This window comes from Sylvia atricapilla, chromosome 5 (assembly GCF_009819655.1).
Source record: "Sylvia atricapilla isolate bSylAtr1 chromosome 5, bSylAtr1.pri, whole genome shotgun sequence".
NCBI classification, from domain to species: Eukaryota; Metazoa; Chordata; class Aves; order Passeriformes; family Sylviidae; genus Sylvia; species Sylvia atricapilla.
Window position 1 is genome coordinate 28157946 of NC_089144.1, and position 19184 is coordinate 28177129.

Consider the following 19184-nt stretch of genomic DNA (forward strand, 5'->3'; position numbering starts at 1 on the left):
CTTTCCAGCATAGTGTCTCGTTTTCAGAGTCCCACCACAGTGTCATGTCTCTTTTAAACTTTGTGTTTAATTTTTCCTGTGACTTTGACAAAGCCTGGCTGGTTTGAGTGGTTCAAATCCCTGTGATGTCTGAGTTTTTATATGAATGTGTTGTTGTCTCTATTTGCCATTTTGGTTCCATAGGTGTTCACTTCTGCTGCTTTTGAACAGCAAAATAAAACAAATCAAAATATTTGGATTGCTTTCAGTCTACAGCTGTTCAGTGTGTAATTGACTAGAAATTCAGTGGCCATTCTTCAATAATTGTGTTTTGAAATCTGCTGGTGACTGAATTCTTAATCCATTTAGCATACATGTTAATTGTGTGTACCATGTTCTATGAGAATATTTTGGGGTAGTAAGTCAACCTCTTAAAAAAAGCTGAAAGATACTGTGTTGTATTGTCATACACCAGGACAATCACTTTTAACATATTTTATAAGCTTCAAAAAAGTTAAGGCAACTGCTGTCTTCTGGACATGTCCTAAAGATCTTTGTATCAAACATGCAATACAACCTGCCACTGGTGTGGTGCAAAGACTCTAGGTGACAGCTGATAGATTACTTCCCAGACCAAAAGCATCATGTCAGTACAATGTCAAGCCCGGGCTGATCAGTCTTGCCAAGACTCTGACTTGTCCTAAGTATGCCTGTATAGAATTAGCACCACTGTAGAGCTAGCACTCTACAAATGCTGGTTTGCAGAGTTTTGCACTGAACTGTCTTCCACTTTGCAGACAAGTTCTCATTCATAAATTCTGCCAAACACCAGCTAGACAGACAGGGATTGTGCCTCTGGTGACCTAGACAGAGGCAGCATTCCCTGGACTCGGTTTAGGAAAGTTTGAAGAACAGACAAAAGGCAAGGTAATCTCTTTGCAATATATAGCAAAATGGGCAAGAATTTCAGGTTATTTCTAGGCTGCTTTTCTGAAAAGCAGAACAAAGGATAGTTTTAACACATACACATGGAAAATTATGTCTGCTAATTTTTATTCTAGAAGAAATCTTCCAGTAATGAATTAGGGTTTAGAATAATTGCCCCAAAAGAATGATAGTGAAATTTTTTAATTAAATTATGGTTCTTCTCAGAGAATTTCAAAGAAAAAATGCAGTTTGATAGGAATGCATGCTTTAGTGCTTGACTGACCAAAATGGAAGTCACATATTTACACAGAGATGTAAACAATAGCTGAAGCAAAACATAAGGCATCTTACCAAACTCAGAGAAGAATATTGCCTTACATGACCTTTAGACATCTGATTCCAGAGTCTGCAAACCTACCTAATTTTGTGCAGAAGTGAATGGGGAGAATCAAGCAGATAGGGCAGAGGTCCCAAATAGCCTATATGCTGATCAGGAATGGCCAGATCTTAGACAAGGAGTGTCCACAACACTAGTGTGTCATCCAGATGGGTGTTTTCCTGCTGTTCACTGGGTATTGAATCCAAAGTAATCTACATATTATGGCTGAGTTAGGTGTCTAAGCTCCCATTTTAATCAGTTGTTGTCTAGAGTGTAATTCAGAATGTTAAACAAAGCCTGTAGCATTTGAGATGCCTCAGTATACCAGGGACATCCACACAATTTTGACAGGCATGGCATGAAATACAGGGGACCTGAAGCCTTCTGAATAGGCAGTCATCTTGGTTTGGGACAACTTTGGAAGGGAACTTCCAGAGGGATGATTCCTTAAAGGGCAAAATTCAGCGGTCCTTCCCTCTGCCTGTTCAGGAGATAAACTTCCTTTGAGAAAAGTGGAAAAAACTATTTATTTAACAACCTAAGTATTTATAAGCATAAAAAATGAATAATATTAAACAATAAAACCTTTGGCTGTTTTGAAGAGAGGCAAATTGAGAAAGTCCTCTGTGGTTGTCTTTTGGCTCACCGAGTGTCTCTCAGTCCCTCTGGTGCTGGAATGCAGCATTCTGGGCCCCCAGTGGGCCACAGGCATGAACTCCCAGTGTTTTTTCTGGGTTTTTGGTCCAGAGCAGGTTTGAACAGTTCCAGAAAAAGAAAAAGCCACAGTCGAGGAAACTTCTCTGCCTCAGCTAGCTAAAAAACTGACTAAAAGCAAGGAGAGCTCTAAAGGAGAGCTCTCTCCTGCTCCCTGTCCATGCTGTAGACAACATGCATCAAGAGAGAGCTGAAGCTCTTAACTTTATGTTCTTGAAGACAGCCATGAAAAAATTCCACTGCTTTTCCTTCTCTCCCATTTTGCTCTCAGATCTAGTTTTAAAGGCACAAAACTTATTTCTGGGCTAAACAGATGAATGGGAATAAAATTCAGCATCATGAAGTCACCCCAGGACACAGGTGGAGACCAGACAGGACACCAGAAGATATCTTTTATCCTATATGTCAGGTTCAGGAGCACTAATGGCCTTGGGGTCGTAACATAGAAACCAAAATTGTAGCATGTTTTAACTGACATAATTACATTTGAAAGTCAAATGGAAAAGAAACTAGAAGTAGATTATATTTCTATCTCAATTCCTTGTTTAAGGGAAAAGCTTCCTTTTTGTTTCCTCATCCTCTTCCTCATGTCACAGAAAACCCGGTCACCTGCAAAAGGGGGAGGGAAATATCCTGCATCTACTTTGCTGTCATGTAACCAGTCGGCTTCCAACAGGATACCCTATTTAGGTGAGAGTGATATAAATGAAGTTTACCAAACACAGCTATCTCACTTGCACTTCTTTGTAGTGAACATCTTGAAATAAAAGTTCTTATCATAAAATCACTCTCTGTATATGTGCATTCCAGCATGCAGCTATAATCAGTGTAAAATACAGCCATGATCTTTTGTATTTTATTAGCCAGTGCCTGTTGTAAAATAAGGAACTTGGGGATATTTTTCAAGCCCATTATAGTAAGTTAATGAGCTACACAATTTAAAATTCATTCTTGAATTACCTCAACCAGATGAAGGTTGGAACAACTTGTTTAACCAATGGAGTCTTTTCAACAGTTAATAATAGGCTTATCTGTTTCCTTTGAAATAAAATAAAGGCTGAGAACTTTTTTTTGTCTCTTGCATGATTTTTGGGTTGCAGTGCTTTGTCATATTACTAATATTAGTATAATCAAAACAATCTTGCAGTCAGTAGGAACTAAAACCATATGATGCTTGGTTCTTTTTTCTCTTCACTTGTGTAACTGGTGCAGTTGCTTTATGCCAGAGTAAGGAAAAATAGAATCAAGCTCTCAAGTTTTTAAAGTTTCATCCAGGGTTGGAGAGAGGGGAAGGTTACTTTTCTCATTTGGATAAACACTGGGGAAGAAAGGAAAATACCATACACCTTCAGCTTCACATATGAAATCAGGTTAATGTCTCAGTTTAAATAGTGACATGGAGAAAGAATAATTTATGTACTGTATATGCTTATAGCAAGAGAACAAAACTACAGTTTCTCTGTGTTCACTGCACATATATATATACACATATGAATTCTATTTGCCAGAGGCATGTCTTAGGATCCTGAAATAGTATTTACTTTGAAGTACAGCTCTTTCAAAGGAAAATCCATAAATTTTGCCTGTACTAATTTACACAATCCTTTTAATTATTTATCTTTTAATTTTTTCAATTACTGTTTGAAAGGGGACAAATGTTTATTGCACATATTAGTGTCAGGTAAGTCAGCTGGTCATTCCCTTTTCACGTGGTATAATCACGGTCTTTTGATTGTGGTTTGAAAATGTCCATCTGTTACAAACATTGATGTAGTGATAACAGGAAGAAAACACAGGTAAAAATCGTAAATAATACTGAAGAAAAAATATTCTATCTAGCTGAAGCATGACAATCCTTTGTTACTTGCCTTGGAACTCCTTATGCATCTGGTACAAGAATATAGCAAAAACCTTCTACTAAATTAAAAGTACATTTCTGAAAAAGCTCTCCTCTGAAAGAAGAGTAACTTTCAAAATGCATTTGCTGTTGTCACATGACTCAAAAATTATGTAGAAAATACTCAGAATGCCCTCTAACCTGGTACATACATGTGCTTAAATCAACATATTTTGTTATCTGGTATTTTTCCTGATTTTTCTTCATCACATTTTGTTTCATCACAATTGTAATTTATTGGTATTGCCTCCTTCCAAGCCTTAGTTTGATTGAATAAGGTGACAGTTCCATTTATTACAACATACTCAGTGATAGAACAAGCGTTTTCTTGAAAAGCTATATTCCCATTAATTCAAATTTTTTCTCTTTTTCTTCTATTCAAACTCAAATGTTGGACAGATAATGGGAATATTTCCATATCTAGTTATGTTTTCTTAGTCTGCACTATCCTGTGATAATCCCTGTTTCCTTTCTTCCTTTCCGCAATGACTTTAATGCCCAATTTAAGGTTTTTTCTGTCTTGCTGAAAAGCACAGCCAAATTGAAGCTGATCTGTCCTGTTGGACTAATTTATTTTCTTTGATGCTTCCAAGTCTATTATTTTCATTGTCTGCATGTTTTTCATGTTGCTCTCCAGCCCTAGGTGCTGCTTGTTCCCACTGATCATTCCTTGTGGTGCTGCAGTACTCAGGGAGCAAAAGGAGGGAGGCTGTGCCACAATTTTGCACCTGAAGAGTTTCTTGTCCATTGCACCATGTGGTTTTTTAAATAAGTACTATTCTCAAGTCAAAAAGGGTGATGCTTCTGGTACATATAGTTGGGCTGAAATTATTGTAAGGAAAATTCAGAAATCTCTATTTTCTTGAACAAGGAGGAGTAGAATCAGAATCAGACCTCACTCAGAAATCCCCAGACATGCCAGCTGGCCAAAGAAGATCCTCTGCCTGGGTCACAGGAGAGTCTCCTCGTGCTTTTATCTGTTGTGTGCACAACTTTAGAAGAGTAACTTCTATAAAAAAATATTACCAGTGGTCTTCTACTTTACTCTGCATGCAGAAGAATCTGTAATGAATATTAGAATGTGTGAAGGGGATGAGGTATTTAAGAAATAACGTATGCTTATTGACATCTAAGTAATAACCCAATGGCTGAAAAACTTCCGATTTTTCTTGGAGTTCAGGTCATCTTTTCATGTTGACAGCCCAGGTCTGTGGTAGGGCTAGAGTCAATGAAAAGAAGCCCCAGCTGCTGCCTGCTGACAATGCCAAGGTCCCAGGTGCTCTTGCCAGAACAAAACAAAATGTTTCCTTGACTTTGAATTTTCAAGTAGGAAAGGATAGACTAACATCATGGAGTGGAAAAACCACCCGGATCATCAGCAGCAACTCAAATAGGCTTTTCTTAGGATAGTTGAAGCTGTTTAGCAGATGGACAGCAAACTTAGCAGAGCACAAAAGACGGGCAGATGGACAGACAGCTTTGTTTCCATCCCATACATCTACTCTGCTGCAAAAACAGTAAATCACAGAGTTGTGAATCACTCCATGGTGCCTTTCTTGAAAGGTTTATGGCACAGGCAAGAGGAAAATTTCCTCGTGCACAAACAAAGGTTTCCTAGACAAGGGAAAGTTGGACACGTGATTTAGTAATGATGCCAGTGATGCAAGATAAGTATATTATAATTAGTTCAGTTATTTTCCATTTACCATGAATAGGGATAACAGCATTTAAATCATGTCAGCTGATACTACCTATTTCTTTTGCAGTAGTCTTTCATGGAGACAGTATTTCCAGCTGGGACAAGAGCAATTTCTTTTCAATAGCCAGTTGAAAGAACAACAAACCCACTTTTATGCAGTTTAGTTTAACCAAAAGAAATTGTTGCTCTTCCCCGTTTCTCTTTTTTTGTTCTACGTGAGTAAATATGAAAACACTGAGAAAACAGATACAAATGAAGCCTAATAATTGATGAAGAAACAAGTGATTGGAAAAGTCAAAAATTCCTTCATTTTTTCAGGTGACCTATTTTTTTTGCACAGTAGTGGACAAACTTAGACACAAGGAGAAACAGAATATGAGAAAGCTTTGCCATTAACTTTTCTAATAGTAAAAAGGAGAGATAAAAATGAGACAGCCTAATGGAATATAGGTCCTTGGATCCTGGACCAAAAGGAGAGTATTATCTACAGGAAAATGGGTAGGAGTTTAGTCATTCTTTCAGAAAAAAAAGGAAATCTGTTTTGCAAAACAGACACAAAGGCAGACTGTTGTGAATGAGTTTTTAGGTTTTTCGAAGAGTCGCCAGCAAAGATATCAACAAAAGCAGATTTAATGTCAAAATGAAACCATGACAAAGTTTACCGGCAAAGTTCACTCTTCTACTTTCTAGACAGACAAAACACATAGAGAAAAATCAGAACAAAATCTAAAATCAATCAGTCTAAAATAAAAATCAACCTAAAATTACCTACACGGAGGCAGGGAATGGAAAAAGGTATGGATAGGGAAGAGTAAAGATAAAAAGGAATAAGGGAGACTCTCTGATTGTGTCAAAAGCTTTCAAGGGGACCCCCTTACTAAGCTTACCGTTGGCCAACGGTTTAGGCCAAAGGTTTTAGCAGCACTCAATCAATAGCCTAACTTGAACAATTTAAGGAAGGATTCTGTAGAATTTACTGTAAGCACATCAGTAACTCTCTTATAGGCTTGACTTACAAATTTAACGTATTTACAAATCTAAGAGAGCAACATTCACAGTACATTTTCTGTGGCATATCCACACTCACATGCACACAGACCTAAAGGAGTATGTGAATAATTCCCATTGAGTTCAGGGAAGAGCTCATGTTGAATGCATTGGCATCTTCTCAACAGACAAAGGGTTGAGCCTCAAGGAGTGGGATTATCAGGCTCTGTCAATAGTGTTCATCAGCAGTCCTCTGAGCATAGCAAACTTGAGAGTTTGCTGGCTCTGCGAGGCCCCATGCAGAGGGAGATTGGAGCTTGCTGTAATCCAGGAGAGCTCAAAGGTCCTTTTTTTTCACAATCCAATATGAAGAGACAATGATGTTGGGAAAAGGGCCAAAATATCATATATAAAGATAAGTAACATTTAAAGAAAAGAATGATGCAACAAATTGTCACAAAGGCTTAGGAAATGCATCACTGCTTTAATGCCTGTTTCATTTAGGCATTGATTTCATTTCTTTTGAGCATATTTGGAAGACTGTTGCATACTGTTCAAGATATCAGTAGAATTTAGGATCTTCTTTCCTAAGTGTAAAAGCTTCATCCTGGATGTTATGTGATTGAGATGGTAACAGAGAATTTAAAATACTAATAGAAAACTGTGGATTATTGAGACTTTACAAGGGGATCCTGTGATACGTAAAGATCTTGCTGAAGGAAAAGCCATCCAGCAGTTCTTCTTTTCATTTACTCATACAGATAAACAACTGTTTGTGTGAAAAAGGCTCCTGAGACTAGGAGACAGGAAAAAAGTTAGTTAACTTCATGTATTGCATACAGATTTCATTTGATGTTAAATGATGTTCTGACTACATGTTTCTGTAGATACTTTAGTCCTAAACTTTAAAGTATCAACATCAGGAATTCTGTACCAGACAGTAGTAAAGCCTGTGTAAGTTTTCATCATTTTTGCTTGGGACTGTTGAGGGGGGAAAACAAAAAAAACAAACCCCAAAAAACCCCCACACACCAAATCAAAAACACCCTCAAAACCCACAAAAAAACCCCCACGAACCACAAATAACCAGTCAAATTTAAGGACATGTGTGTTGTTTATTTAAAACAATGAGAACTCTTGATAGTAATTTTACACATGGTGCATTACAGTGGTAGTTGGGTCGTGTGATGCTGATTTGGTTTTGACACTTAATTTGATGGCTTTAATTTGCAATTGCTTGCACTGCGGATACATAAAATGCTGGTTGAGAGGAGAGATCACACATTATAACACTGAGAAGAGAAAGAATCTTCAGGTACTACATATATCCAGCTCATACCTGGCTAGACTTCAGAGAGAGCTTAATAATCCTTCTCTTTTAATTTACATCCACATGTTTATTTGTACACGTCCATTAAGTCTTTATTTATTTAGGCATTTGTCTAGCTTTTAAAACGTTGCTAGAACTGACAGATCACAACTGCATTACTGCACAGAATTAAATATTGTAGTCTGTTCTTAGGCAAAACTTTTCTTAACTTTCATTCACAAGCTACGGGAGTGTACTAGCAATGGCAAATAGTGTCTCCAGTAATGGATTCAGTATGGAATCTCACATGTAGGTCAGTCATCTAACAAGAAAAAAAAAGATTATCTGTATAATGTGCATTTATCCTGCTAATGTTCTGTTAATGTCCTGTCCAAGGGTAGGACTTGCTTTATTTAAGAAAGTTGGTAAATACATCTCTGCAACAGTGCCTAAACCTTGTGAGAACTGCCATAATGAGGTAAATTGCTAACTATTCTGGAGTCAGTAAGCACATCTCAGATTTATTATTCCTTTCTCTGTAGAATAGCAACACGCAAACAGATGTTTCCTCATACTTGCATATCATTCAACTTCACTCAGCAACCTTTTTGTCTTGTTTTCCTCTATTAGAAGTACTCAAAATAATTATTTTGGGTCTTTCCAACTGCATTATCTTGGTCTGACAAAAGCAGAATACATTTTCTGCGGATATTCTTAAACACAAAACCTGATTTTTTTTCCCCCTATGGCTTCATTCATTAAGAACCTCTGCTTTGATGCTTAGGAATAAAAATGAAATATTAATATCCCTCATAAATCACTAAAAAATAAGATGAATATGCCCCTATACTTTCACAGTTTGTTGTGCTGTGCTTCTTTTTAGGCCTGCTGAAATCACTGTGGTTCAGTTTGTGTATTACCTTCTCAGTATAATTTTTCTTCATTTAACATTTTCTGGAGAGCTGTCCAGTGGGCCTGTTCCAGCAGCACCTCAGGACTGTCAGCACCAGCTACAAGCACTTCTTTGCTTAGTGTTCAACAGCAAGCCCAGCAGTAAGCTGAGTCCTGACTGCCCATCTACCATCCTGTTACAGACAAGCCCTCTCTGGGATGAAAGAATAGCCAGTTCTCAAGGTCCTTTGGCCCATCTCCAAGACTGACAGACACACACAGCTGGGCTGGGTTATTTTCTCACATAGATGCTTCTTAACAGGGAGCTGGACCATCACAGCACAAACCGCTTAACAATAACAATTCTTATTTCTGTTTGCCAGAGTCATGTAAAGTTTGTAAACCGTAGCTTAATATTTTATGTCTTAAAATATTTGTTTAAGAAATAGCCTTGTGGCTTTAACAGACATAAATGCCACACTGCTAGAAGTCAGCCATCTGGATTTTGTAATCTGGCAGGTAAACAAACGGACCAGGCTCTTTGACATCTCTCAGATTATTGCTGTTCATATGAGCATTAACATTTCCAAAGGTGTCTCTTTGCTTTGTCACATTTCAAAGGCTCCATTAATTTTGTTTTCACATGCTTAAATATTTATTTTGACCTTTTGCCTCCTGGTATAATAACCTCCTGGTTTGTCGGACTGGCCAAATCAAAATATACTGATGTGTCCTGAATGGCCTTGTTTCTTATATAAACTTGCTGCATAAACAGGCAGCTCTTGCAGAAGAAAAGAGTGAGTCCGCTGCCGTACTGTAGCAAGTTTCTTTGTTCCTTTCAGATTATCCTTACAGGTAGGAGCTGTGCTGAGATATGCCAGCTGGTTTCCAGCTTCCATACTGTGTGGACTTCAGGATTATTCTCCCCACTGCAAGTAGTGCTGAAGTGGGACCAAGTAAGACCAATATTGTGTTGTTTTCTGTTCGATGCACAGGTGCCACTGTTGGAGTACCAACTCTGCTCCTGGTCCTAGTGGTGCCTGCCCTGGGTGTCCTTGCCTGCTCGGGATTCTGAATGTAGCTGGATTCACCTTGTCCTCCACCTAACACAAAGGACTCCCTATGAAGATGAGGACCACGATTCTTTTCGATTCCTGTGGCACCATCCTAAGCCAAATAAATTACACTTTAAAAAGAATTACCCTACCAATTTCCTATGAACTTTAAGAGGACTGAGGCATCCAGGAACTCCTTCATAAAGTAAATCAACTTTTGAATGGCTAAGAAATATTTTTAACTTGTTCCAATATGCCTTATGAAACACTTATGCTGATCTGTGACAGTTGCATGATTCGGTCCAATGGGGCAAGTTACAGTGTTAAAACCCAATAACATAGGCTGTACAGTGAAAGTAAAATCACCATACGTAGGTGCTTTAACTTGAATAACAAATTGTGAAATATAATAGAGATTGAAATGTTGATTGTATGTGATAAATGTAAGAGTACTGCGTCTGTCTGTACTATCCTATATGTTTCGTGTACTGCATATTTTTGAATAGCCCCGTCATCATTTATTGAGACTACTGGTTTTTAGAGAGACAGTCAAAGCAAAAACATTTCATTATTTTGAGCTATATTTCTTGGGGTTATTGGATAGAATTTGAAGGAATTGAAATAAAAGTCAGTGGTAAGGATTTTTTTGTTTGTTTTAAATATATTCAGAACACACAAAAAATGGATAGCATGCTCAGCTTAAAGGAATTTATCTGTGCTTCACTGACCCGAGATTTATTATATCCTTTTCTTAAAAGAATTCTGTTGAAAAATTCTGTTAAGGTGATTGTTGCTGGTTTTGAGAGTCAAATGTCAGCTTTCAGGGAAGCAGCGTAATGTACTGGTTTTGATTTAGTCTTATTCCTATTGTTATTATTAAGGTAGCAATATAACACTTAGGAGTTTGGAGATGAAGTCCATGCAAAGATCAGCCAAGTGGACCATGAAATGGTAGGAAACGTATGTTATTTTTTAAAGTGAAAAGATTTAAAATATAAAAAAAGAAAAAAAGATATACAATAAATGGCAAAAGCAGAGTAGCACAGTAAAAAAAATTATTATATTTACATTTTTATGCTGCAGACACCAGGTGTTACCTTCCTGTATTGAAGGCGTACATTTGGGAGAACTATATGCTTTTTCAAGAACTTGATATTATTCTAATGTTCATAGTGTTGTAAATAAGAGTTTTAAAGTTCTGAGACCATTTCTCTATTTGATAGAGTACTGGATGATCCAACTGTGTGTTAGTAAGTGAAAGTCAGATCCCAACTGTTAGTCAAAGCTACGTGTTTACTATGGCCTTTTCAAAACGGGAACTCTATTAGAGATAGAGAATGTTTTTGTTCTGACTGTGTCTAGAGTGTTTCAGTGCTGGGTTTCTTTGTTGGTTTGTTTGGGTTTTTTTAAGTTGTTAAAGAAGTGCTCATTCCTTTCATTTTCCATGGCGTGCTGGGAATTAGTTTGAGTGTGAATGATGAAGAAACATGGTGATGTTGAATCAGCTGGCTCAAGTAATAGTGCAATGTCTGATGCTTCAAGAATTATAAGCTTTGAATCATATTTTATTAGCACAACCTTGCTAGCTACTTAGAAATAGATTTTATCTTTTTAGAACTGATACTGTAGAGGTCCGTAATAATATTTACATGAAGCAAGGATAGGTCTATTAATAATTTACACTCCTTTCTTTTATTTGTATAATTTTGTACTATATATTTACATGTAAAAGTGTAGAGTCTTCATTAATAAATATCAACAATACAGTTTTAGTTTCATTTAAACTATTTGTTACAAGATGAAATTTTTTTAAATATGCAGAAGTGGTAACTCCCCTATAGAGGAATGTCAAAGTGTCAAACACTACTGAGTTTCATAAATTGTATAATTATTTGAAAGAGAAATGAGCTGTCTTCATACATAAGAAACTTATATGCTATAAGCCTTCTGTACAAAAAAAAAGTGTTTCATTGTGTTTCATTTGGTTTTGTTCTTTTGCAGTATGACTCATTTTTATATAATATACAACCACAAGTACATCTTTTGCCAAATGCATGATTGCCTTTTACTTTTCTAATACATGGTGTAAGAAGCAAAAACTGTTTCATTGTTGCATGGAAATGACCTGGGAAGGAAAGCCACTTCTCTTTTTTTAAATCAGCAACATGGATGAAGTAGGTGTCACATACTGATCAGATAGTTGGAGACTTTTCTGTTTCACGTAATTGTGTAAATTTGACTGGGACCTTCAGCTTCAAATTGTTGAAATTGTCAAGAAAAACTAACTAATGTATCATCTGCTTTAAAATGCAAGGTTCTTAATTAAAGTTTATATAGATAGACATATTTGTTGTTTCTTTATATTTCAGGAAAATTGATATTGCTATTATTTGATACTGATGAATATTGAACTGGTTTTTTAGTTCCTTTTTATCTTTTCTTTTCAAATGAGTAGAACAGGACTGTGCTTTGTCCTTTTTATGAATGAAAAGTAAATGACAATTAAATAAATGTATTAATGTTACTCAAAGTATTATAACTGTCTTTTGAATTGGAGCTTTCTAATTTCATAACAGGGATGTGGTAATCTGTGATAGTAAAGGTGTGGATAGAATGAAGTCCTGTGTAACCCTGCCCTGTCTTCTTGTGACTATTGCTGGAGTTAAGGAGCTTTTCTGGATGATTTGCTCTGATTATAGGTGATACAGATAGAAAGATCTAAAATCAGTAGTAGAGAGCATCCTGACAGCTTTTCGGCACTTGTGGAAGCAAGAGATAACTAAAGAGAGTATTTTTTCAGGCAGCGTTTTCTCTTCCAGTATATATATGTCATGATTTAATCCCAGACAGCAACTAAGCCCCACACAGTTGTTCATTCACTGCCTAATCGTGAGTGGAGAGAAAAATCAGAAGAGTAAAAATGAGAAAGCTCATGGACTGAGATAAAGACAGTTTAACAGGGAAAGCAGAAGCAGTGCACAGATGCAAAGTAAAACAAAGGATTCACTCACCTCTTCCCATGGGCAGGCAGGTGTTCAGCCATCTTTCCCTGCCAGGGAAGCAGGGATATGTCATGGGTAACAGTGACTGGGGAAGACAAATGCCAACACTCCAACTGTTCCCCACTTCCTTCATCTTCCCCCAGCTCTATATGCTGAGGATAGTGTCGTATGGTTTGGGATAACCCTTCGGTAAGTTTGAGGTCAGCTGTCCTGGCTGTCCCTTCCCACCTCCTTCTGCACCCTTCTCCGTTTTTCTAGAGATGATCCATTTGTCTTTTTAACTTTTCTACCACTGATTCTTTTTGCTTTGCCATTTAAAATTCTTATTTCTGAAAACAGAAGAAAGGAGAGAATGCACAAAAGTCCTAATGAATGGAAAATAAAAAATGCTATTCACATCTCCAAGAGAAGTAGCACTGTCTTGTCTTTTCTTGCCAGGCTAGCACATTCATCTTTTACCTCAATGCCAATCAACCAAGTCTGAAGATCATAAAAAGACACATGAAAAGTACCTCCTTCACCTCAGTTGGTCTTGACTCTGGTTTATTCTCTCGGTTAATAATAATGATACTGGAAACTATGCCAGTTTTTATTCTCCAAAACACTTAAAATCTCATGATTTATGTGGTAACCTCAACAGGCAAGCCACAGTGAGCACTGATGACTGGATTCTTCTGGTCTATTTTTAAAGAATCTAATCTTTCTTTGACACCTGATGTCTTTGGTCTTCACTGTGCTGTCACAGCCACCAAATGTTGGCTTCACAAAAAGATATGACTAAATTTCTTTCTCAAAGCAGGCAGCAGCCATGACAACATGTAATATCATCTACTGGCAAAAAGACAAATCCAAACAGAGAATACAAAGATACTGACTGGGCATCATCCCTTCATGGCTGTCATGGTGCAGCTATTTACCTATATCACCTCTGTCCTTCAGTTATTTGATGCCTGCAGAAAACAGCACATAGAGAAATGTTTCCATTGCATTGAGATAGTCCAGCTCAGGCAAGTTTAGTGGCATGCAGCTCCAAATGGCCATGGGCTGAATGGCACCAGGGGTCATTACCTAACTGCAGGCTGATCTTAAATCCTTCCAGAAGTACCCAGAGGGTGTGGCCCCAGGGCATTGGAGACCACACGGGCAAGCAGAGCTGTTCTCAGAGCACAAAGCCTCTGGCCAGACATGGTAACAGTGCCCGGCCCTCAGAAATGATACATCCAGCACAAGCCACTGAATTCTCTTCAGTGGGAGGAGAGAAGCAAGTATCTTCCAGCATATAGGTCCATATGATGTTAACAGGGAGGATTTCAACATCCAGTGAGCCCTGAAATGAAGAGCCTTTGGAAGCGCACAGCAGATTGGACCCACATGCGAATAACTCTGCTAGCTGCACATTGACATTCATTTCTGATTCTTACAGGGAGAAACACATTAAAAATAGCAAATTTCCAGAGGCACTAAACTCAGGGAATGCATCCCATCAAGACAGCTCTCAATGAACAGCTGCCCTGCAGTTGCCTGCAGTGTGGTAGCACTCATAGGATGTGGTGGGTGAATTGGACTAGTGGAACCAAATGGTGCTTCCAAGCTGCTCAAATCTTGTACTACCCACACCATTTATTAGGCACTGTTCATTGCCAGTGCTTCTCCAAGGACTGGTTTTCCAATGGTACAACCTTGAGCCACGCCAGAGCCTCTGGCAACCACTTGGCAGTGGAAGAGTCTGTGTCCCAGGGCTGGCACTACCAGCTGCAGGTTGGGTTTGTTAGTTTTCAGTTTAAAATCTTCAGGGTTACTCTAGGTTCTACAAAAGCTCCATCGTTACTACTAATTTATCTCTATCTGCAATTCAAAAGGGAATGGAGACATGCACAGGGCTTTAGGGAAAGACTCTTTGTGATGAGGCTTTTGCTGACCCACCTTTTGCACTTCAACATCAAACTGCCATTATTTGTCTTGTGAGTCTATGACAAACCAATAATACTCATGAAGTCATATATTGTTTTATCTGTTCAGAAAGTTTTTCGCTATAGATACTGAGAAATAAGTGTCTGTCAGATCTCTGTGACAGGACTGAAGCAGGTAATTTTAGATCCTTATTGAACTGTACTCTGACAGAATAATGCATATCAGACTCCCTATGGATCTACCTGTGACTCAAAGAGCTGCTGAAAATAATCCAGTTCTCCATGATGCTCCTCGGAGCCTGCTCTGAAAGACCACCAAAGTACCACTGCAGGCCTCTGATTTGTGTGCCCAAGCCAAAATGATGTCTCCTCTGGCATCAAATCATAAGACCCTTCAGCCAGCTTCAGTACCTGATTTATCCCTAGTAAAAAGCTCATGATGGAATGATACAAAAGGGTCTGCAGAGGGTGGGTGTATTTATATATGTGAGCCTTGTGCAAGTAGGTTAAAGCATGCACTGGGATTGTAACATAATCTGACAAAAATTAATGACTCAAGCACAAAAAGCTCAGAACAACAGAGAGGAGCTCTACAGTTTTTTGTGGGAGCTTTTATACAGACAGGTTAAACTTTGTGCTCCAAGAGCCAAGAAAATGCACACAGGGTGATTCCACTGGGTTCTGCTTGACAAAGGTTTCTATCATCAACCTACAGCTATGACTTTAGTGATGCTACAGAGGTGATGACTTAGCAGTACAAGAGAAGAGAGTAAAACAATTCTATGTAAGTAAGGGAAAAATCAATAATTCAAACATCCGAGATTGAGCCAAACGTGCAAATACAAATGACCTAGAAAATAGCATTAATTTTCAGTGTTAGTGTGTTGGCATACAAAAATTAACCTGCTCTTTGGAGTTTATTAATTCTGGGACATAGGAAAACAGGATTTTTTAAAATATAGAAACAGCATAATAGCTGGCTATGTCTTTTTCTAATCAATACTGAGCAAGCTAGAAGCTTTCAGTCTGTCAGGAACACAGGGCACAAGGAGCATTAATTTAGTTAACACAGTTTATTTCCCTACCTAGCATCTTCCAGGATGTCCTTGCTGCAGTTTGATAACCTGGTGGCTTCTGACCAGCACTCTCCCGGCACTCAGCCTTTAAGCAAGCATAAACAAAAATGGATACTTCCATGATCAAAATACTTAGCTTTTCTTTGTTTCTCTTTTTTTTTATTCTCTCTCTCCACTTTTCCTCATTTGCCTTCCCCGTTTCCCTTCCTCTCTTCCTTTTCTCAAAAGAAAATCTGAATAGGAACTTGAACACTGGTAATAAAAAGCCATCAGTAGGGAATATTATTGCTAGTTAATCTCTGAAACAAGGAAAATCCCTTAATGACTATCCAGGTGTCCAATAGATTTTGCAAGCACTCAATTTCATGAACAGTTCTGGTACAACAAAGAGGTAGGTAAAAACAGCATGACTTTTACTCCATCAAGCCCTACATGGGCTTCTTCCCAAAGTTCTGAATCAGATTTGGAGGATCAAGGATATATTCCAGTGATTTAAAAAGACATGACATCAGTGTCATGGACATCTTAAAGAACTTGAAGCCCCCTGCTCTGAAAAAGAAACAAACCCACATCTTATGCATTACCCAATGACTAACATGCAATTTTTAATCTAGTTTCATAATGAACATGATAGATATTTGGATGCCAGCATTTATTCTAACATACAATGTAGCAGAATGGGGGAGAATAAACCTAAGTTTGGCTTTGTGTTGAGTGACAAGGTGTTTTCATAAATAAAGGATTCACAGGTCATGGACCACTTATTCCACCCCAGCTCAGGTACCTCCATGACCAGCACTATGGGTGGGGAGCCAGACAGGCAGGCTTCAGTGAGCCACTGAGCCCTGAGATAGGCTGAGCACCCTCACCTCTGCTTGTGGCAAGCAGAGCTCACCTCAGCTGTGCTCCTTGCTGAAGTGAGGTAGGAGCAGCTGGGGAGCTGGCTTCCTCCTAGGGCTATACAGGAAATTGAGGAAGAGTGTGTGCCCTAAGGAAGGCAGCCAAGGTATGTATTTTGGAGCTTTTTTGCTTCAAGATCTTTAAATGCTGGAAATCAGGTTATCAGTGAAATACTTGAACCTTATTATACCAAACGTAAAATCCTGTGGGATGTCTGCTCAAGAGAAATTGAGTTTGTACCATCGTAGCACAGGTGAAACTCAAGACAATTGAAATGAAGGAGTTACTACTGTGGAGTACACCACTAGAGAAATAACAAACCAAGAAGTAAAATGATTCTTTCTAATGATACCATTGAAAAGGCAAAGTTTTGTTGACAGTATTAGCTTCTCAAAAATTAATGAACTAGAACCTACTGTGAGAATAATTGCATATGAGTTATGATAATGTTGATGTTATGCCAAAAGCAGTCATGTCTATTGAGAATTAGTATAGAAAATCAAACTCCAGGGAAGTCAACTCTATTTCTCACCTTTAAAAATGCAAGTAAACACAGGATGAAAAAATCTTATGAAAAAGAATATTTGTAAAAATATGATGGGGGATCTTGCATCTAGTAGATCCTTATCTAAAATTACAAATATGTGATCATTATTTTAAGCTTTACGCTTTTCATGTTTATTTGTACAAAGGGATGGTGTCTCTTCTGATTTCCATATTCCTGATTTACTAAATAAGACTTTTTCACTAGCCTAGTGTTCTCTGATGACTTCTCGGGATAATTATGAAAAAATAAACTAGATCTTGCAGCTCTTCATCCTATGAGTAGATACTGAAAGGACTTGTAAGTTAATTGTGTGTCCAGAAAGTTAATTTTGTGTCCAGACCACTGAAAGAACTGTTTAAAGGGATTAAATAGTAGCTATCCCAAATATATAATCACCTTGCTTTTCTCTGGTATAACTGCAAGCGAAATCTAGATAAAGCAAATGTATCCTTCATTAAGGACATGTGAAAAAGCATTACGTGTTTTTTTGACAATACCCATTTCAAATATCTTTGATTATTTTTTACTTCCTTTGACTCATAACAGGAAGCCTCCATTATTTTTCTTTGCAAAATGTGTGCTCAACTGGAAGTAAAAAGTAACTCACTAAAAAAAAAAGAAAAAGAAGGAAAATATGTAGAAAGAAGATGTTAAAAAATCCTTCAATTACTGATGCTAATGTTTCTGTCCATTAAGCATCAAAAAGTAATCTTCTGTAATTGATGTATTAAAATTAACTCTCATTACAAGTTGATGATTGCCAGATATTAATAAACTATTTTAAATGCTTATCATTAGGTATTATAATGACTAAGCTCACAAAGTGTTTCATGCTTACGTGCCTGTAAAACGCAGTGTGGAGAGCAATGGCTATATACTCTTTAAACAATAAAGCGTGAACATAGAGTCATAGAATGGCTTGGGTTGGAAGTGACCTTAAAGATTATCTAGTTCCAACCCCCTTTCATGGGCAGAGACACTAGACCAGGTGGCTCAAAGCCATAAGAAAACAGTTGATTTCTACCTGCCAATAAAAGGAAAAACTTTCACTTTGGCCTAGGGTAGTGTAAGAGCTGTCATGGGAGCTTTTCCACCACATTTTGTGACCAGTGTTCCACCTACAGGTAGATTAATTTCTTGGCTAAGCCTCCATCCATTATTTAGTCAATGCCTGTATGCTGGATCAGCTGTCAAAATATCAGCCTTACTAATGATTGGGCTGGAGGGGAATAGCATTAACTAGCACATTTTTTACTCTATTCATCACATTATCCATTTAAAAAGACCCTTCCCAGAAGGGCAACATTGCACCTGATCCTGCCTAAAGACATTTGTGGCAGTTGCTGACTGTAATGACAGCAGACTGGGACTGAGATTGCTTCTGGAGGATGCATACAGCAGAGGTATTGAAGAATTGCTTCCCTCTCTAAAACATTTATTTTCTAAATATTGTGCTATTTTTATGACTCTCCTGCCTTTTTGTTTGTTTGTTTGTTGGTTTGGTTGGTTGGTTAGTTGGTTGGTTGGTTGTCATTTAACTTCCCAATCTGTGCACCCCAAGCACTTTCTGAGTAACTTTAAAAGTCACAAAGGGGTTCCTAAATTTTCATTTTTGTCATGCTGCACTCTTTGACAACTTGGAGGCACAGGAGAAACCTTGAACCTAACTTCTTTCCTGTAATGCATATCAGGGAATTTAATTTGTCAAACCCTGGTCTATTTAACTTTGCAGTGAACTCAGTAAAGCTGGCTTTCATTCCAGTTTGATTGAGTCTACCCAAGAGCCAGGGGAGTTGTGATCCCAGCTGACATCTCACAGAGCCTCACCTGCAAGGCTGAGGAAGCCTTTGCCCTCCTGGCCACAGCTGAGATTTGTTGTGTAATTCTTCTGCAACTCTCTGGGCACACTTCT

At 38.0% G+C, this 19184-nt stretch overlaps 1 protein-coding gene across 1 annotated transcript in view; it reads left to right on the forward strand.

Moving 5' to 3' along the window:
- CNTN1 (contactin 1) overlaps window positions 1-12450 on the forward strand; it is a 151575-nt gene extending 139125 nt beyond the window's left edge. The window contains exon 23 of the mRNA XM_066319035.1: window positions 9778-12450. Coding sequence (XP_066175132.1) covers window positions 9778-9857 — 80 coding nt within the window. The 3' untranslated portion in view covers window positions 9858-12450. The remainder of the gene's footprint in view (window positions 1-9777) is intronic.
- The last annotated feature ends 6734 nt before the right edge of the window (window positions 12451-19184 follow it).